At 39.3% G+C, this 19,722-nt stretch overlaps 1 protein-coding gene across 7 annotated transcripts in view; it reads right to left on the reverse strand.

Moving 5' to 3' along the window:
* The window catches only part of LOC129764239 (nephrin), a 629,638-nt gene that overhangs the window by 59,990 nt on the left and 549,926 nt on the right, over positions 1-19,722 (reverse strand). For all 7 annotated transcript variants that reach the window (XM_055763127.1, XM_055763125.1, XM_055763126.1 and 4 more), the window contains exons 7-10: positions 19,055-19,345; positions 11,807-11,974; positions 10,902-11,033; positions 2,297-2,433 (exon numbers count right to left, since the gene is read on the reverse strand). In XM_055763127.1, coding sequence (XP_055619102.1) covers positions 2,297-2,433; positions 10,902-11,033; positions 11,807-11,974; positions 19,055-19,345 — 728 coding nt within the window. The remainder of the gene's footprint in view (positions 1-2,296; positions 2,434-10,901; positions 11,034-11,806; positions 11,975-19,054; positions 19,346-19,722) is intronic.

Consider the following 19,722-nt stretch of genomic DNA (forward strand, 5'->3'; position numbering starts at 1 on the left):
ACGACGGTTTTAGTTCGCATGCTCGTGTATAATGATGTGCGAACTAAAGTAGAGTTATTTCGTTCTCTTTTGTGTTATGATTTGTAGCAAGTAACAACAAATGAATGCCACTGGGGGAAATTACTTTTTCAAGACCACTGAGACGAACCAGCCCAGAAGGCTGAATGTCTGAAAAATAAACAATAAAAAAAATTTTGCTAGAACATATTTGAACAAACGAAAGCAAACGATATCAGTGAAACGATCAATCGACAAACTCTGTTCACCCATGAAGACAGAGGATGATGCAGAGAGTAAAAGCTTCCCTCTGGAGTTAAGGTATTTCCACATGTTTTCATAAAAGTAGGTGTAAAAGCGAACACTGCAGTCAGTATGGATATCACGAAGAATCAATTATTTTCGTGGATTCAAGACACTTCAATAAACACGATAATAATGTTCTCCAAAAAAATGGAGCACCATGTCACCTCTAAACGGACCCAAACCTGACTGAAGAAGAACATGTCATTTTGACAGAAAGATGTGTGGACTCCTTTAGACGTATAAATATGGGCGTATGTTGAAGTGAAGGCCTGTGGAGCCCAGCACTCAAGTGGCGATTCTTTGAGAGCTTCCATCGTCAAGGCGTGTGCTTCAATGTCAGAGGGCTGAGTTAAGGTGTGCTTTTGATTTCGCAATCACCCGGAGAGAATATATGAAAATGGTGGTGGGCATATGGATTAATTATTTCTGAATTGGGTTGAATACATGCTGTTTTTGTTAGCAGTGGTGCCATCTATGCACAAGACTGGAAGGCAATCGAGATTTTCTTTTACGAGTTGTCTGAATTGGTGCCCTGACCTGCCTGCTACTGTTTCGGTTTGTGTTTCATTGAGTGGGACTGGGCGTAAAATATTTTTTTTTCAAAATGGCTACAATGATCAAATGCGTCTCTCGGTACTATACTCTGGAATCATTGCCAATGGCAACGAATAAGTAACTTGACAAGTAGTTGATAACAATGTGACCAATTCATCACATGTGAACTCGCTCACTCTCCCTTCTACACACCTCACAACTTTTCTCTCCTCATGCATATTGTTTTCGATGAAGCTCGACCCGATCCTAACAACATTTGAGCTTTGCCAATTAGTTAGGCTTCAGGGGATTCGACACATTTCCGGTGGGCTGACACAAAATATGGTTTCCAGTGGAAACTGGTCCTCATTGTCGACAACGGCAAACCCCCGGGCCTCGGACTCTGGATGGATGCATTTGTGTCGGTTGGCTGTAATTGAATGTGCGCTCCCGGCAAAAGATGTTGTCGTCTGAATATTATCGGGATCCTTTTGTTTACTAGAGTGGAACAACAGCCTCCCCGGATGGGGAGGGGGGTTCTACATGTGTGAGAAGAGCAGCCAGACTACGACATTTGATATGTGACATCTATCATTTCTGGTGGAGCATGACAAAAGAGGCCTAATGAAACCATTCCTCGGGAAGCTCTCTCATTGCGGCTATTGTTCGTACGGTCCTCTTATCGCACAGTGAAGTCGGTAGGCAGGCAGGTGATCAACTCGTCGGGACAGGTCGAGTATCCTTATCCGCAGGACTTCTATATTCAGCGAACAATTTATGGACAAGCAAAACAAAATATGGTTTCCCGGAATATTTTCCATCCGGTTTCAATCCCCCTGAAGCTCTCGCTTCCCCGCCCACCACTCGTTGTGATCATCTCGTCAGGTCAAACTTTGGATATATATATTTTCCCCTGATGTGGCCGACAAACACGCACGCAACAAACCCACATGTCACCGGCCACGTCTGTGAGGGTCTGTTCCGGGCTTTGTCTCACATACAGATGGATGGCCATCCATGGTCACACACTCGCGTGTAACTCAATTACAGTTGACAGGTTCGTTTTTCTCGGAGTTCGAATCCGTGCGTCACTTCCGGCCGTATCGGTATCGAAGTTAAATTGGAGACGAACTTCCGGAAGTGATGAAAGACGTTTGCGTTTCAACACAAAAAAAACAAGCTGTCAATCATCGAAATCCGAAACCTGTGTCGCTAATAACGCAAGAGGGCGCGCGTGTTTGTACCAATTAGATGTCAAATAACACCGTTATCATAGTGATTGAAACAAATTGCGGTATTGTTAATGAACTGCTGGAAGATAATTTCCTCGCTGGATGTCCGGATAAATCGTCCACAGACATGAACAAATACATTCATAATCACTTCTACTTTTTTTTCAAATTTAAAACCTGTTGCGATAGGAGGGGAGATTAGAGAGAGAAAAAAAACATCGACTTACCTTCTTATCATTCTTGTACCAGGTGAGCGTGGCCAGCGGATTGCCCCCGGAGGAAACACACAGCAGCTTCTGCACGGATCCGGCCGGAATGATTTGGCCTTCCACGTAACCGGAAATTATCGGTGGACTCGGTGGCACTGCGCGGGTGAGAGGGGAGAAAACAAATCATCAGTCGTTTACTTCACTGTTTGCTAGAAAAGACCTCCCCACCACCGCTCCCTCGCTCGTGATCCCGATGTAATAACGTGGCATGAATTCTTAATGACACCGGAAGGCACGGATTAGAGGTGCTGAATTATGCTTTTTTTCTGCCTCTCGCTTGCTTGCTCGCCATCTAGGCGCGCGTGGGGTGAACTTTCGCTAATGGAGCGTTTAGATGGAGCACAGGACCCACGCGAACTGTTGCACAAGGAACACGCACAGGATGCGATGATGGGCGTTTTGTTTATTTCGCTCTCCCCCGTGGGTAGGGGTAGCGGAATTTTCAATCAATTTTTCGCCAAATTTATTTCCTCCTGGAGCTGGAGCAGTACATTGCTACGCTACTCTGCAACAGGTTTTCGGTAAGTACCCTCCTCCAAGAAGATTGGGATGTATTCCAAACAGCCACTTCTCAGTTCGCTTGCGTCGGATAAAATTGACACTGATTGGAAGAGATTCATCAATGAAATCAGTGGTGGAAGCTAATTTGATTATTTGTGACACGATCTGTAACGTGATTAAAATCTTCGCTCCTTCCAGACGACAAAATATGGACAAAGGTTCAAGCCCGTCCCCCTCTCGGTTTCGCATTGATTAGCTCCCCCAAGGTTGTAATCTTTAAGCATGGTTAATCCTTAGCCCGGGACAAGCTTCAATCTCGTTACAAAGCGGCTCCTGTCGAAGACCAATCGGTACACCTCTTAACCCGCCCCAACCATCGATCCATCCGTCCTTTCCTGCTCGAAAAAGGGGTTTCAATCAATTCCGAGGAAATCGCTCGAAGAAAGCCTCATCCTTTAGGGCGTGATGAACGGCTAAGCTGTCTCTCCGTTTTATCGTGCCGGTAAGTGGGGAGCAGTGATTTCGTGACCCTGGATCCCGGGGAGGTCGAACGGAGCAGGGAATCGAGAAAGGAGGGTTTTGATTTAGCTAATAAATTTTACGGTCTCATCGGCAGTAATAAAGATTTAATGTCAGCTTTGGGTGATAACAGGAAGGGAATTTGAATTTTGTCACCTTGAAGGAATTGATTCTTGATTGCTATGAGATTTTCTCCGGAAGTCGTGGGCGTAGAGTTCGCCGAATTTGCAATGAACGAGATCGATTCGGTTGGGTTGGTTCGCTTCTAAGGGTGGGTTTAGACTAGGGATATATTCATGTGAAGAAATATGATGAGATTTATAGAAATCGCATCAACCGTTTACACTAGCGTGAACTTCTATAATGAATATATTCATATCTTCGGTGAATTTATTCACCTGAAGTAGAACTGCATCCAACTTTAGTGATTTCTCACCAGTGAGAAATTCACAAGCGTTTACATATGCTGAATTTATTCAAGTTATATATACCTCGAATAAGTGTATCATATTTATTCTCACCCGTTTACACCTATTTTCACGTGAATAAATCCATTTATAGCTATAGATCTCCCTAATGTAAACCCGCCATAAGGGTTTTCTGTTCCCGAGGACCGTGTGATATGCATATAACCTAGGGCCCTCAAGTTGGGGGGAAATTATCAGCTCCTATGAGATGCTTTCTAGAAGCATTCTTCAGCAACGTTGATCTTATGATTCTTGGCCATCATGGGGAGACAATTGCTGAGTTCACAATATCACCGCTAGAGTGCGCAGCGGTAAGAAAAAACTCATAACGGGGAAAAATTAATAACTTCTCAGGAATGTTTCCACCAAGAAACATGTTGTCTTCAGCGAAGTTGATCGTATGACCCCTGGCTATAACGGAATGACAATAGTTTAGTTCATAATATCACCTCTAGGGCCTACAGTGGTCAGGAAAATAAAAATGAAAAAAAAACAACATAACATTGTGTCTTATCCAAAGTTGATGCTATGGTCCCTCACCATAACGGGATGACAATTTTAATTCACAGTTTTACCGCTAGGGTCAAAAACTAATCAAATCGAGGTAAAATCAAGTAAAGTTCATAATTCATCAGGAATACTTTTTCGAAACATGGTGTTTTTTTGAAAAGTTGGTCTTATGATCCCTGGCCAAAACGGGATGACCAAGGTTTAGTTCATAATATCGCCGCTAGGGCGCACAGTGGTCTGAGAAAAAATCAAGATCCAGAAAAATTAATAACTCGTCAGGAATGCTTTTTAGAAACATTGTAACATTGTACAAAGTTGATCCTATGATCCCTTACCGTAACGGGTTGGCAATAGCTTAGTTCAAAAAATCCCCTTATGAGGCACTGATGTATATTTTTTTAAAAACTTAAGGGTACAGAAAAAGAGAAATTTGTACCGAAAGTTTTTTTTTATAAATAGAAATACAGTTTACAATCCGTAATTTGCTACGTTTGTAGAGAAAACCGAAACCACTCCGGTTGGCGGCAATCTATTGAATAAGTCCGTCATTATTGCAATTCTTGAGGTTTTGCGACTCCTGTATTCAAGCTAGCCACGGATGGCTGCCACAATGGCGCTCATTTCTTCCATCTCCCTCCCTCACCCTTCGCCTGAAAAACAATAATTTTGCGAAACAGTGTGAAGAAAATTATCGTTTTCGCACACTTCCCATCAAGCAATATCAACCAAACTCTAATCGATTACTCACAAGATATTAAATTTTCATCTTCTGTCGCACTGTATAGTGAAAAACGTTGGAAAACTCGAGCTAGTGCTCTGAAAGTTAAATTTTTACTTTTCAATTCTCGGCAATGGTTTTGTTTGTATTGGTGAAAGCATCATTATTTTTCGACACTGAAGCCAGACAACATCATCGAAACAGCTATAAAAACCACTCAATAAAATGATATTCCAGAGTCATAGTTTTTCATGTCATGAAAATCAATAGAATGAAATTGTGTTGATATCAATACAATTATTATTTTTACGTTTAATGGGTCTATAATGTATGTTTTAGCAACTTTAACATTGGTTAAGCAAACTGTATTGCAGAGCTCAGAACACTGCCACGGCTGCCTATGCTTTCAAAAACAGTAAACGGAGAAGTATTACATTAAATCAAAATGCCTCGTCCAACGAAGAGAAGGGTTAAGGCTCTCCAACGTGAATATGTGAAAACAATACGATCAACGAAGGAAAATATTAAGGAAATATCAACATCGAGTTACTATGCGGAAGAACTTGTTATTACCAAACAAGCCACAATTCGCATGTGTTATAAATTTGCTCATGTTACGCTTGCGTATAATCAGAATTTTACTTCATATGCAAATGCACCTTCTATATATATTTATATTTGCAATTGATCATCGAAACATATCGTTCATACATTTTGTTTGAGTATTGAATTGTTATTTTTTTTCAAATGTATTCAAAGACTCGTGTCAATGAAGCGCCACACAGACTAATAAGTAAATTATCTATTTACGTTTGTTTTGCTCTTCTCTCACAAACACTATTACCCCATTTTTACACGCGGTTTTACCTATACTACTACAATGACTAGCTTCCACCTTCACCTTAAATTGAAAATACTTCGTTTGTTTACATTTCCTTCATTAATTTTAATCGACGGCGCTATTATTCTTTACTGCATTGCGACAATTCGACTTCTCTAGATAGGTTTGAAATATTGAAACACATCTGGTAACACCGACAATGTTTACATTCGAAAATGAATTCGTTTGACCGAATTCGAACGAAACAAAGATATTCTATTCTTTGTTTTTAAGAGGCTTTGAACTTTGCAGTTCATTCGCCTCTAGAAACAAAGATACCTTTTCCGAATCGGAGCGCTCGAGCGAATAGCAGATAACAAGAATAAGGTGGTATGTCTGCTCCATGAATCAGAATATAATGTACTGAAACAGGCATGTAAAACCATGGATACTCGGTTCCGAATATTTTCGCCGTATCCAATGCTTACGATTTAAACTTTATCGGATCTATCTCACAGCCAGATTCCAGTTCTGTAAGAATTACTGAAAACCGCTCAACTAAATCCCGGTCGAATCCTCTGATAGGACCACATTATAAAATGAAGCTGGATTTTAAAAGTATAACGGAAAGTGTTTTCTAAGAGTAGAAAGGAAAGCGTGAATCTTTATCCGGGAAGGAGGCCGTGTATAAATGGAGGCAAAATATGCGGAAAAGATAATGCGTGCTCATTTGCAATGTGTCTCTTATTTCGCTCTCTCATATTGCTCTTATTATGCTATGGCACATCTATACGAATAAAAATGGAAGGCCAAATGTGTTGGTGAGCGCAAAATCCAAAGAAGGGATGGTCCGATTTGTATTTGTGGAATTCGTCTCTTCCCGTAGATCAATATTACAGAAAACATCGAAAGAAGGTCGGAAAAGTTGGGAAATTGAATTCCCATGTGTTTCACAATTACATCGTGATAAGCGTTGACAGTCCGTTCGATTTTTGCGGTAACGAAAACGATCTCTATTAGAAAGTGGAAATGAATTCTCAGGCGAGATAACGCGCTCCTATATCTTCATCCATCTGTATAAATAAAAATGGAAGGCCAAATGTTTTGGTAAGCGCTAAACCCGAAGACGTGACGATCCGATTTGAGCCGTCTTTATTTTGTTGTATTCGTCTCTTCCCGTAGATCAATATTATGAAGAGAGCAATCGGATTTTTTTTTTCACTTCGAACGACTGAAGCATCCAAATCATATTTTGCGGGGCAAACTTGGGGAATCTTAGTCAACATGTGCTCAATCAATGATTTGGTCACCAAATAAGGGCTTCCGGCTAACGAATTTTAAACACCACGTCTTGTACTAAACGTAAACAAAGCAAATAAAACAGCTGTTTGACTTAAGTCAGGCGCTTCGGTGCGCACGATACCCAGCAACCATGAAATTGGGTCATTTGTATATTTAGAGTCATATATAAAGTGGGATTGAGGCGAAATCATATATAATGTCGATCAATGTTTACGTCGTGTGTAATAAAAACCATATAGATTGCGAAAAACCTTATTTTATTCATCACGCCAGATTAATAAAATTTGGTATAACAACTCAGCAAACATTCAATCGTATGAATAGCCTTAATAGGAGGCGATATACATACATCCTAGACACATTTGATAAATGGCATATACACGCAAAAGTGGAGGCGATATACGTATAAGTCATATTTTATACGCATATAGAATACACCGTATATAACGTACACAACGATATACGATGCTCTTTACACTGATATTGACCCGACAATGATATATAGAATGAATAGAATGTGCGTATATAATACTGCATATCGCGATATTAGAATGATCGTTATGCCGATATACGACTTAATCCATCAATTATATAGAAAATAGTGTTTCTGCATTTTATATGATCTCAGATACACATGATGCATCTTTTGATTGATATTTTATACGATTGTAATCTTATACGAGTTTATATGCGACCTAGCATGTGCAAATCGTATTATCGTCCTAAATGACTCCACCATACTCCCCACAGTGCTCCCGTAGCCTAACCACTCGGCGTCCCACATTATCATGCCGGGGGTTCGGGTTCGATTACCTTTCTGGTCGGGGGATTTTTCGTCAAAGAAATTTCTTTCGACTTGCACTGCTATCACGCGTATTCTAGAGCCTGCCACTTGAGAACACATTCAAGACGTGATATCCGGCACAGAAAGCTCAACTAGGTACTACTAATAAAAATGACGCAGGTAATACTCACGTTGAGAAGGCGATAGTTCCACTGGGAACGTAAATGCCATCCGACATCTGACTCCAGCATACATTAAATCATATAACTTTTCATATTGCAAATGAAAAAATAAAGTGCGATCGAATCACAATGATATATAATGTCGATCAAACTATACATCGTGTATATCTAAAATCGTATAAAATGTGAAAAACACGATTTTTTTTATCGCTTAAGATTGTGTCGTAATTCGGGATAACATGCGACGGTTTTATGATAAACACTATCGTAAAATCGATCTAAACAACATCACATATACATATCAGGCAGATGCAGTTTGCATAAACGTATCATTTCAATCATTGTAGTACTGAAAATAATCGTATTACATGCTGTGGAGAATTATTCAACAGTAAATCATATCTTATCGTATATGTGGGTACATTACATCATATTATGAATTTGACATTAAGATCGGCGATGATGTAGGCACAGTGTCGATGTCTGGTAGAGATTTCCATCTAGGGAGGCAAATTATTTGTACCATCTAGTAGATGGCAGCAGGTACGGAAGCATCCCGTCCCACTAAAAATCTTTTGAAGAACTTCTATTTCTACACCCTAACTAGCGTTGTCAGAAAGTATTTCATTTTCGACAGAAAACATGCCATTTCGTGCCTTGCAGTGTCAAATAGGCAAATAATGTCATATGTCCCCCAACGCTTTAAAATGTTTGTATGTATGGAAGCAGACATCTCTTTTTTTTCTTTTTTCATCTTTTCTTGGGATTGCACCCACAAAAAAAAGGCCAAACGACGATAACGAGGATCAAACCTACACCGGCTAGGACGCAAGACTGTTTTACACGACCACGCTACCCACATGGCTAATGATGCTGTTCGGCAAATGCGTGATAATATTGAACCTGATTATAAAATGAATCGGGATGACAAACATGACATAAGAATCAATTTTGAGTGTACAAACATATATGTTCTCATATATACAAATGGCGATTTGTTAGGCCGGACATTTTACGTATTTTTTTCCGCCATTCATTTTTTACGATGTATGTGATAAATCGTTTGTACATATGATAATAGTCGTATCAGGTGCAAACATAAGTCGTGTATTCTTACGAACTAATGCGCAAGCATTTGTCATGTATGTATATCGCTTCCACTTTTGTATGTATATGCTGTAATATATCTAAATCAGATATCAAAAGTCTATCAGTAGGCTTGACCGAAGGTCAATCTGGCGGTCCCCCAAACAGATCATTCTCACGACAATAAATAGACCAGCATCTATTGTTTCCTCCTCTTTTACTCGATCACTCTTTAAGAAGCAAGTACATCTGTGGTAGATAATAAAGATAGAATAATTAAACATACGACGCATTTCCTATTACGTTATCCGAACATAACACATGCTAGATAGTCGCATCATATGTCACCCTAAATAGGGGGTATATGATGATGAACATGCGCTAGTTATACAATTTAACTTGAATGGTGCAGCAGAAAAAATGCAGAAAAAATGGCCGGTTGCGCTTTTCTTTTTGCCCAGAATATTTTTCAGACTCCCTCAATATAAGTACATAAGAATACCTTGAACGTTTTTAGAGCCTTCTATTAAAAATAAAATGTCAGCTAATTGACCATGATGCCTTTTACCTCTTCCTATCTCAATGTATTTAACCTTAAATGTGTAATCATGCTATAAGAGAGGCAAAGCACAACCATTCGAAAAAATTGACATGTTGTTTGCATTTTTATCGCATTTGAAGGCATATCATAAAACTTGTAAAAACGTTGTGAATAATGTGACTTTTTTCAATATTTCATGTTAACCTTTTGAATAACGAATTTAGTACGAAAATATTAAAATTTTATTTAACTTCGCGTTGTATTTTTATGATGATGAGTCACCATAGAATCAATTTCTGGTTATAAATGGATAGTACCACTACTTTAAAAAAAGGACTTTTCTCAGTTTCTATCACTGTGCGTTGAGAACCATCCGTTATTAGTTGCAAACTTCAAGAACGCACGGATGGGTCATCCAAAATGGGAAACCTTTAACCGAAGTTGATTAGCATATTAATTACGATCTTTGGGAACAATTTTTTCTCTACAACCGAGCGAAGCTATTAGCTCCTGCTGTCGGGTGTAGCAAAGCGAAGATAATACTGCAAAATGGAATACTTTTAATTACTGCCCGAGCTGCCGGTTCCTCGAACCGGAGAAGCGAAGGACTTCGAATCGAGGATTTGGAATAACAGGTAAGAAGCTGGAAGAATGATTGAAACACTCGGCACTCGATTATAATAAGGAATGGAAGGAGAGGGAACAGGAAATGGTTTTTATCTGTTTGCTCATCCAGACCATTGCGTTTGATTCTTTGTGAAAAGTTTCAATAGTCGACGATTTGGAGAAGCCACCCCCCGGCAGTAGAAGTAGAAGGCGTTGTGGCTTAGGGCTTTGTTTGTTTGGAAATAGATCGGAAATTGGTGTTTACTTCTTCCCCAGGATTGGGACAGATAATGAGATTTGAGAGTGTGAGGTACTGTGATTGGAAATTGATCAGTTTTTAGATAACTTTTCCTCGCCGGTGTCGGACACATGATTCGAGTGGGCTCAGGGAAATAGGCAAACTTCCATCAGCACAGGACAAATATTTTGCCGACTGATGGGATATGAGGCGAGAGAGAGCTGTCGATGGGTAGGTTTATGAAAATATAATCAAATCACACCGGGTGATTGCAGGAAGCGGTACTTACGCAGGATGTTGACCGTGTGGGTCGAGACGACATTCTCCGTGAGCTGCATGTTGAGCCCGTGACAGATGACCACCAGCGAGCGCTTGTCCGTGTCCACCGGGGTTGTGATGTTCGAAGTCGTTATCCAGCCGCCTGTAGACCGTTTCCAGTCAGGGTTTCGGGTTCAGCACCGGGATGAATGTGTGTTATTTGAAGTATAGATGAAAGAACAAGTACAAATCGGTTATATCAACAATTCATTTGTGTTTGCTGAAGCTACTAGTTCTCCTACTACTACTACTACTACTACTACTACTGCTGCTGCTACTGCTGATGCGGAACTAGTTCTGGAATATTGGAATCAGTCAAATGCCGTTTTGCTGTCTCCTCTCCCAGCGTCCAGATGAGTTTAAGTAAATATTTTGTTACACTCAGAGAGACAGAGAGTGAGACACACGGACGGAGAGTCCTGTTGCCTTTTCCGATTCCCGAAGTGCGTACGTTTGCGTACCAGAATTTCACGTTCACATGTTCCATCGTGGAAAATGGACTTTGCAGAGTGTGCACCGAGTGGACGGCACCAGAGTAAACAGACCGGGAATCGGTCCTACGGTTCGATCAAACATCGGGCCCACAGTCGAGAAGCATCTGTTTTAACTTGTTTACCATTGTAATCTCGGCATTTTGCAGGGGATTGGGTGACAGGGATTTGTGTGCCTGAGCCGCTCTCAAATATATATTCAAGACTGTCACGTGATGTCACTTCCGTGTTCCCTGTGTTGGAATCACGATGAAAAATAACCCCTGATCTCGAGCCAACACTGACCGATGGGAATGCGGATTTGAAGGAAGCCAAGAATGCAGCAGCAATAGCAGTGATAGGATTACAAGCAGCGTTGGTATGTATAGCCATCCAATAAACTTACCTTCCGGGCTTTCGATGGTGCGCGAGGTGGCATTTTTCACCTGGTGGCCACCCACGCTCCATTTGATCTCGGCTGGTGGATTCGATGGGGCCGTTTGGCACTGTAATGGCACGCGGTCGCCAACGCGAGCCTCCGATGGACCGGATATGGTGACGTGCGTTGGGGCGACTGCGGAAGTGAACCACAAGAAACATGATTAATTTCTTCGTCAAACATCTATATAAATAAAAATGATTTGGTGTCCGTTCCTCATGATTTAACTCAAGAATGGAGCAATGGATTCAACAGTCATTATCATGATTGATGCGTCTTAGTCTGCGTCAGGTTTATATGTCAGGAAAGTTATGAAAACTATTCGGAAAGATAGAAAATTGAAAAGTCATTTTCTAGCAATTTTGTATATCTATATAAATAAAAATTATTTGGTGTACGTTCCTCACGATTTAACTAGAGAACGTAGCAACGGATTTCAACAACAAGTATCAGGTTTGATGCGTCTTAGTCTGCATCAGGTTTATATGCCATAAAAGAAGCTATAAACCACGAATATAGATCACGTACAGAAAAACAATTTCTGTAAGGACTTGAGTGTTTGAAATTATTTAAATGAAAATATCAATTGTTGGTGGGACGAAGTTCGCCGGGTCAGCTAGTAAGTTTATAAATTTTCCATTGAACATTTATTGGAACAGGTAGAATTCCACCTTGATTTTTTTCGATATTCCAACAATGGTTTATGATTGTTCATAAAATACATTTAATACACGGGAAATCTATTATTGAATATCTTGATTCTGCATTGTCCTTTGTATATCTCTTACTATTATTAACCAGAATGAAGTTTTATTTTCTGGAAATTGTATAAAAGTGAATTTATCGTCTTCCACTTTATCAACTGATTATTTCTGTTTATCAATTATTGAAAATGAACTTGCTTTTTGATGCATGAATGTCACGTTCGTCTGAATAATACGAAATCGGATATGGATAACGAAATACGGGTCAAAAAACCAAGGCTAAGGGAACACCACATTGACGTTTGCAAAATAGAGCTGACGATTAAAAATCTGTTTTACTCGAATAATTGGGAACATTAACAACATAAACGAAGGAGTATTGTTTGATGTTTGATCGAAGGTTAACGAATTTATGACGAACATTTCCAAGGTAAAAAATCATGTGTCAACTTTTTATATTGAATAGACAACAACATCTCTTAAGAAAGGCACTTTACCTTCATGACAAATATACCGAGCTCAGTTAAACTGTTCAATTGCTTTCGACTATGAATGATCAATGTAAAGTATACATTGCAAAAAATCCGTCAAGATGGGTTTATAGCCACGGAAAAGTGATTCCTTATTATGTATAATATTATCTCGTTAATTCGTTGCTTAGTACGAATCGGAAACCAAAGTCGGTGAGAATATTAGCCGGCGCCAAACCGCAAATTTACAAAATCAGCAAGGCCCGATATGTGAAATCGTCCATTGATGCGTTTATTTTTAGTTTATTTTAGTTTATTTTAGCCACTTTGGCAGTACTAGGGGGGCTGAGAGCGCATATCGAACACTTCAATTCGCGTCGATGAGCACACACATACCTCCGAAAAATATGATGTTATGTGTCGCGTCACGTCAGCCATCAAAGTGCAATGTGCTTCCAATACTTTTGAAGATTTTGTTGAGACAACTCGTTTCTGATAAAAAAAAATCTTGAATTCCCGGTTAGCGCCATCAAAGATAGGTGATTCTTGTATCGTAGCTCGAAAGATCCGCATGGGAGCCATTCGGAATGCGGATACCCTTAAAACTTTTTCTGTTCATTCTCCTTTAGCTTTGAAAAAGATCCTTTTGGAAAACTAACGCTAACTCTGACTATCGGCTTTCAGAAAGGTCATTTCGAAGCCTCGTCGCCACTGTCATCCGGTCGCAAGCTGGATGACTGAACTATTGTGATTGAATGAATCATTGTCGCTACTTTAGGTGCCCGTTATTGATGGCTCTGTAGGCATTTGCCTGTTATCGAGAATAGCAGCCAAATGACGATGGGGAGTCATACTCCTGCGATATTGATGAACAAAGTAAATAGGGACAAAATCACATGAACAAAGTTGGACATCAATAATTTCATCAGATATTTCTTAACCATGCACATCGAAAAGACGACGACTGCGGGTCTGTTTCGGGACAAAAAATGTCTAAGGGTGGGTTTAGACTAGGGATATATTCATGTGAAGAAATATGATGAGATTTATAGAAATCGCATCAACCGTTTACACTAGCGTGAACTTCTATAATGAATATATTCATATCTTCGGTGAATTTATTCACCTGAAGTAGAACTGCATCCAACTTTAGTGATTTCTCACCAGTGAGAAATTCACAAGCGTTTACATATGCTGAACTTATTCAAGTTATATATACCTCGAATAAGTGTATCATATTTATTCTCACCCGTTTACACCTATTTTCACGTGAATAAATCCATCTATAGCTATAGATCTCCCTAATGTAAACCCGCCATAAGAAGCCAAGAATTATCTCGATACGTCTGGCGGCGATTGACCAGCAGTTGCTCATTACAACTCCCTCTGTCCAGTTTCGAATGCAAGGGCGTTTCAGTCATTCTTACCATTTTACTACCGGCATCGGCAACTGATTCTGACCAACAACAACAACAAATACAAAAAAGAAGCTTTTATTTAAACATAACCTGCTGGAATGAATGACTGTGTCAATTCGCTCTGGAAATGACGATTGAGAGCTTCGCTTCAGTGTGAGGAATGAGGAATACGAAAAACCAGAAGCGAAAATAACGTACACGAAGGAGAAGAGACACTTTCTCCTTTGAGCACAAAAAGAGAGCAGAAATTGAAACGGGAAGAAGATGGAATATGAAATGAAGTAGGTACATTATTGAGTGACGAATTGTCGATGAGACTGTCATGTTGAAAAGACGATTAAAAGTGATATTTTTGTGTGTCACTTTCGCTCCCTCACCTTCATAGAAATAAAAAAAAATTATTATCGCGATAAAAAGATGGTATATTTTCAAAGCTGGCAATGACGGTGTATTGACATTTCATTTCATTTCGTTTCATTTCAACATTGAAACATTGAAAACATTGAAAAAGCTGTTTTGTTCTAAGAGTACGAAGGAGATGAAGGATAATAGGTGGGATATTCACGGGTTTGGTAGTGTTAACTTTGATTGTATTAATAGCTATTTAACAGATATGAATTCACATACCAGGTATATCAGCTACCCAAATGGTACAAAATTGAATGAGTCAACGAATAACGTTGGAAGAGGATATACTTTGACATATTTGCAAAAACATATTTTTCGCATTACATTCATCATAAAAAAAAAGAACATGCAACGAACTAAAATGTTTAGTTTTTTCTTTGATTTCTTCTTATATCAGAATTATTGTCTGTTATATTTGGATTTTTGATGAGCTTTATGTAAGTTTATCTCTTGTTCACAATTGTAATTTTTTTTTTCACTGATCACTTCATTATTCTGAAACTTGAACGCAAGCGGAAAACTTTTCGTCTCAATCTAGGGAACTTTGTTTATTTACATTTTTGGTCGAGCCAAAATTTCACCCAGGAAAGGTCATCCTTCTGCAGAATTCTTCCATTACTTTGTGACGTTCGATTCCTGCTGCAAACAGCTAAGAGACGAAGATTTCGAGAATTCAGGAAACGTTTATACGAAATATTTAAATTCTTCGTCAACTTCAATAGTTATACTGTCACAATTTGAAGAGCTTTTTTTTAAAAAAAGAGATTGAATGTGGAAGAAAAAAGAGAGGAAAATGAGAAAAACAAAGCGCGACAGCCAAAGTATGTTCGCTTCAGTTTTATGCATTGATCTCAATTTTCTGATTTTGGATTGAAATCGAATGAGATAATTGTTGTAGTTTGTGTAATTTGTATTTATAGTTGTTTTAATGGAAGAAAACGTTCAAATAATATAATTCTAGCGCTAAGAATCATAAAAACTTATCAAACAAAATTGAATTGTAATTAAGTTTAGAACACATTAATAATACTGAAATTTTAGTTCCTGCCAAGATGTTAGTTGGACGGTTATGATTTTGAACGCTAGCAATTTTTATGCAATAATTTATGAAAAAAATGTAGTTCGCTGATTTTTTTTTTCAATTATTTCAACTTTTAGTAACAATACTTTTCCTGTATGAATAACATAACATGAACTTCATGAATTTCCATGTAAACAATATGAACAAAATCTGTGACGTCACATATTTTGTTTATGTTAAAAGTCTTCCTGCCTCATATTTTCCATCTAGGGTGTCAATGAAAATGGTCATCCCGAATTTAAAAAAGTAACCCCACACCCTATGCAAAATATCAGCTCAAACGAACAAGGAGAGTGGCGTAAAGCGGTCAAAGTTTGAGTTTGTTGAAAATCGAAAAATCACCCAAGGAGGGATTCGGGAATCGGGATTTTCAAAAAAAAAAAAAAAAAATTTTTGTGCCAAATGTCTTAAAATTGCATGAAACGTCGAGTTCTGCTGTCATCTCAAATTTTTTTTTGGTCAAAAATCGACACTCTAGGATTTAGTTTTTTTTTCGGTATACGAGTCAAAACATATGGTTTTGAGTACCACTAAAAACAGTTATCTCGATTTTTCATTCGGAACTTGCTGCTAAATGTTGATTTGCACCATAATATACCCAATGCAAAATGTTAGTTCAATCGGACTTCAACCAGGCGCAATGCACACATTTTGAACGATTTCGATTGAAGTTTGAAGTGGAAAAAAAATGCAAGGAAAGCCGAAGTTGACAAACATCCATGAACAGAATAGGCTCAAATTTGTCAGGAAGCTCATGGAAGCTTCTGCCCTTCATAAATTTGCTGAATGTTGTATGCCCTAACTGAAATAAGTTGGATGGGCCGGACTGCAATAGCTGCTATTGACATGATCTGAATCAGAAAGAGGAGATTGAGTTCGATGGTGTGAGGAGTATTTTCATATGGCTCAAACGGCCGACTTGAAGCCTACATTACGATCCCATGCGGCTAAATGAATGTCTACTACTGCTGTGTATGTTTGGTGCAATCAGATAGATAGTCGGATGATAGTTCTGAAGCTTGCAACCGCTCTAAGAATCTACCTGAAACTCCATGGAATAACATGGCCATTAGAAATCCCTGAGTTTTGCAGGGGTATCGCATGATTTGAAATAAATTGTAATAGAGCCCATAAAGATCTGTAATATATTAATCGAAAGCAAAAAAAATTATCCGTGTTTGGAACGTAGAAGCACGGCCCAGATTTCTATTCGATTCATTTTTTGTAAAACTTTTCAATAACAATACAAATGCTTCTGAGGACCCCATTTAACAACACCTTCACAAGCTTCTCTCAGAGAAAAGTAGGTGATACTATGAAAGCGCGGTGTTTTGAAATTGTTCGAGAAAGACGGACACACCCGTCAAACGTTTATTGATGTTGTTCATAAACATCCAGTAAAAGCTGAAATCTTGAGTTTGAAAAACAAATGGGAAAAAACATTAGATCAATTTCAGCGTGACGTGACAACATTTTGACTCACGGCTTTCGCGTTTTAATGTATAAGTCACACGATTTCCGAAAAGTAAACGATGCCAAAATAAAAATGATAAAATTTCCTACATGAATCATCAGTTGGAGAATATTTTTTAAGTGGTCTCATCTAGTTTGTAGCTAGATTCGCTTGTTGCCAGTCAAATACTTTTGTGACGAGACAACACCTGACTGAAAAATCAAAAACCCTCTTGAACATTAATGTTGAATGTGCAGCTCTCTTTCAGAACATACAAAAAAATACTTCGTTGTACGATTTGTCAACAATAGATGGACGTAAAATCTAGTATAAATCCTGTCCACGTTCAATTTCGGACACCAAGATGATGCCAGTAAAACAAGAATTCACGTAATACAACGAAACCGATTGTTTATTTCAGTAAAATAGACTTATATCTAAAACAAGGAAAGCTTACTTCGGTATTAATTACACACTAAACACGGTAGATACTCTTCGGCACTTTTAGCTTTTTGGCGAGATCGCGTACCGACAGTGTTGGATTTGTCTTCCGTTCGCACAAAATACGTTTGTGTATTTCCACTTGATTCGACGCCATTTTACCAAACTGAAGAAGAATGTAAACATGTTGGACATCGAAATAAAGAGGAGGGTTTCAGCTGTCATGTAAGTGAAATATTTCATTAATTAGTGAAATATTTCATAAACTACACTGAAAGAAATGTGTCCGAAATTTAACGTTGACAGGCTTTATTCAGTTTTTCAAAAAAACTTGCAAGGACCTTTTGTGACATGACTACATGTTCTGCGAGAAAAACAGGACTCACAAGCGCCGGTATGTCACGAAATTTAAAAAAAGCATACTAAACATGAATTTTACCGTATTGTAAATAGAGATATATTTGTTTTTTATTGTTTTTACATGTTCTGCGAGAAAAACAGGAATCACAAGCGCCGTTATGTCACGAAATTTAAAAAAAGCATACTAAACATGAATTTTACCGTATTGTAAATAGAGATATATTTGTTTTTACCAAGGCTTGGCATAGTCATAGGGAACTGAGGATAGTCAGCGGACTATGAGGAAATTCCCCTTCGGATTAAATTGGAAATGTCATTTGGCTACTTCACGCAGTTTATCTGTCAACATGACTCAATAGTCGGGCGTTTAGTAGCTATCTCACTCTACGGCTCGACTATCTCATTTCATTCGTCAAATGGACTTCATTGCAATTTGAAACGGCTGCCCTCAAACTAAATTCGTTTTTCTCTCATGTATCACGTATGCGTGTATTGATGTTCGAGTTCAACGTCGTTTGACATTTTTACGAAAATTACTCACACATAAAATAGCGAGCAGTGTTGTGCTCAGAGTCACTGACAAATTCGTGATACAAAAGTTGATATAAACCCGTTTTTCTGGATGTTTTTTTCACAAAATTGAACTCGGAGAAAAAGTGAACTAAAATTTTGTTTAGAATTCTTCCCAAACTGCACGCAATTTACTAATACTAGCGCGAGAACCTTCATAGCATACCTGATAACTGTCTAAGTTCGTTGGTTTGAGTTCACGGTGGAAGTGAAGCTACTGAGAGGTTCTAAATTTGTCCTAAATTCATTTTATTTTCCGATACAATTTATGTCGGCACCTATGCTACATTTGCAGCAAAACAATACTTACACAGCACGCTTAGCGTCGCCTCCGTCTTGAGGGGCGCGCTCGCCATGATGTTGTTCGCCTCGCAGCGCAGCTTGGCCTTATTGTCGCCGGCCTCGGCGATGAACGAGTAGATGTTCTCCGAGAGCCGCTCGGACGTCCGGTACGCCATCCGGACCTGGACGCCATTCTTGTACCAAATCAGCTGGGCCGGCGGATTGCCGCCCCGGCTGCGGCAAATCAGTTCCACGCTCTGGCCACGGCGCAGTGTTTCACCCTGCGTGTAGCCCTCGATGTATGGCGCGCCCGGTGGGTCTGTAATCGATGCAATAAATCAATTTTAATTAAAATATGTCGAGATCAGACGCGGCGCAACCGACGGACCAACCGACCAGCCGTCGTTTGGCCGGGTCGTCGCGCTTTTGGCTAACGATGCCAAAATTGGTGCGCACGTTACGACGGATTTCAAATGGTTACCAAACGAATCAGGGGGCGGGGGTACATTCTTTTACAATTTCACCAGCAGTTAATAAAATTGAGACTATGGCAGGCCCCATCCCAGAGGGGCGGCGAAATTCCCGCACGAACAACGCGCGCACCACGGTGACGGAATTTGATTTTGAAATTAATTTCTTATCTCATTGTTATAAAAGTTGCGCTCGCAACTTTTCACGCGCCGTGGAACGGCTGTG

Source organism: Toxorhynchites rutilus, chromosome 2 (assembly GCF_029784135.1).
Source record: "Toxorhynchites rutilus septentrionalis strain SRP chromosome 2, ASM2978413v1, whole genome shotgun sequence".
Lineage (NCBI taxonomy): Eukaryota > Metazoa > Arthropoda > Insecta > Diptera > Culicidae > Toxorhynchites > Toxorhynchites rutilus.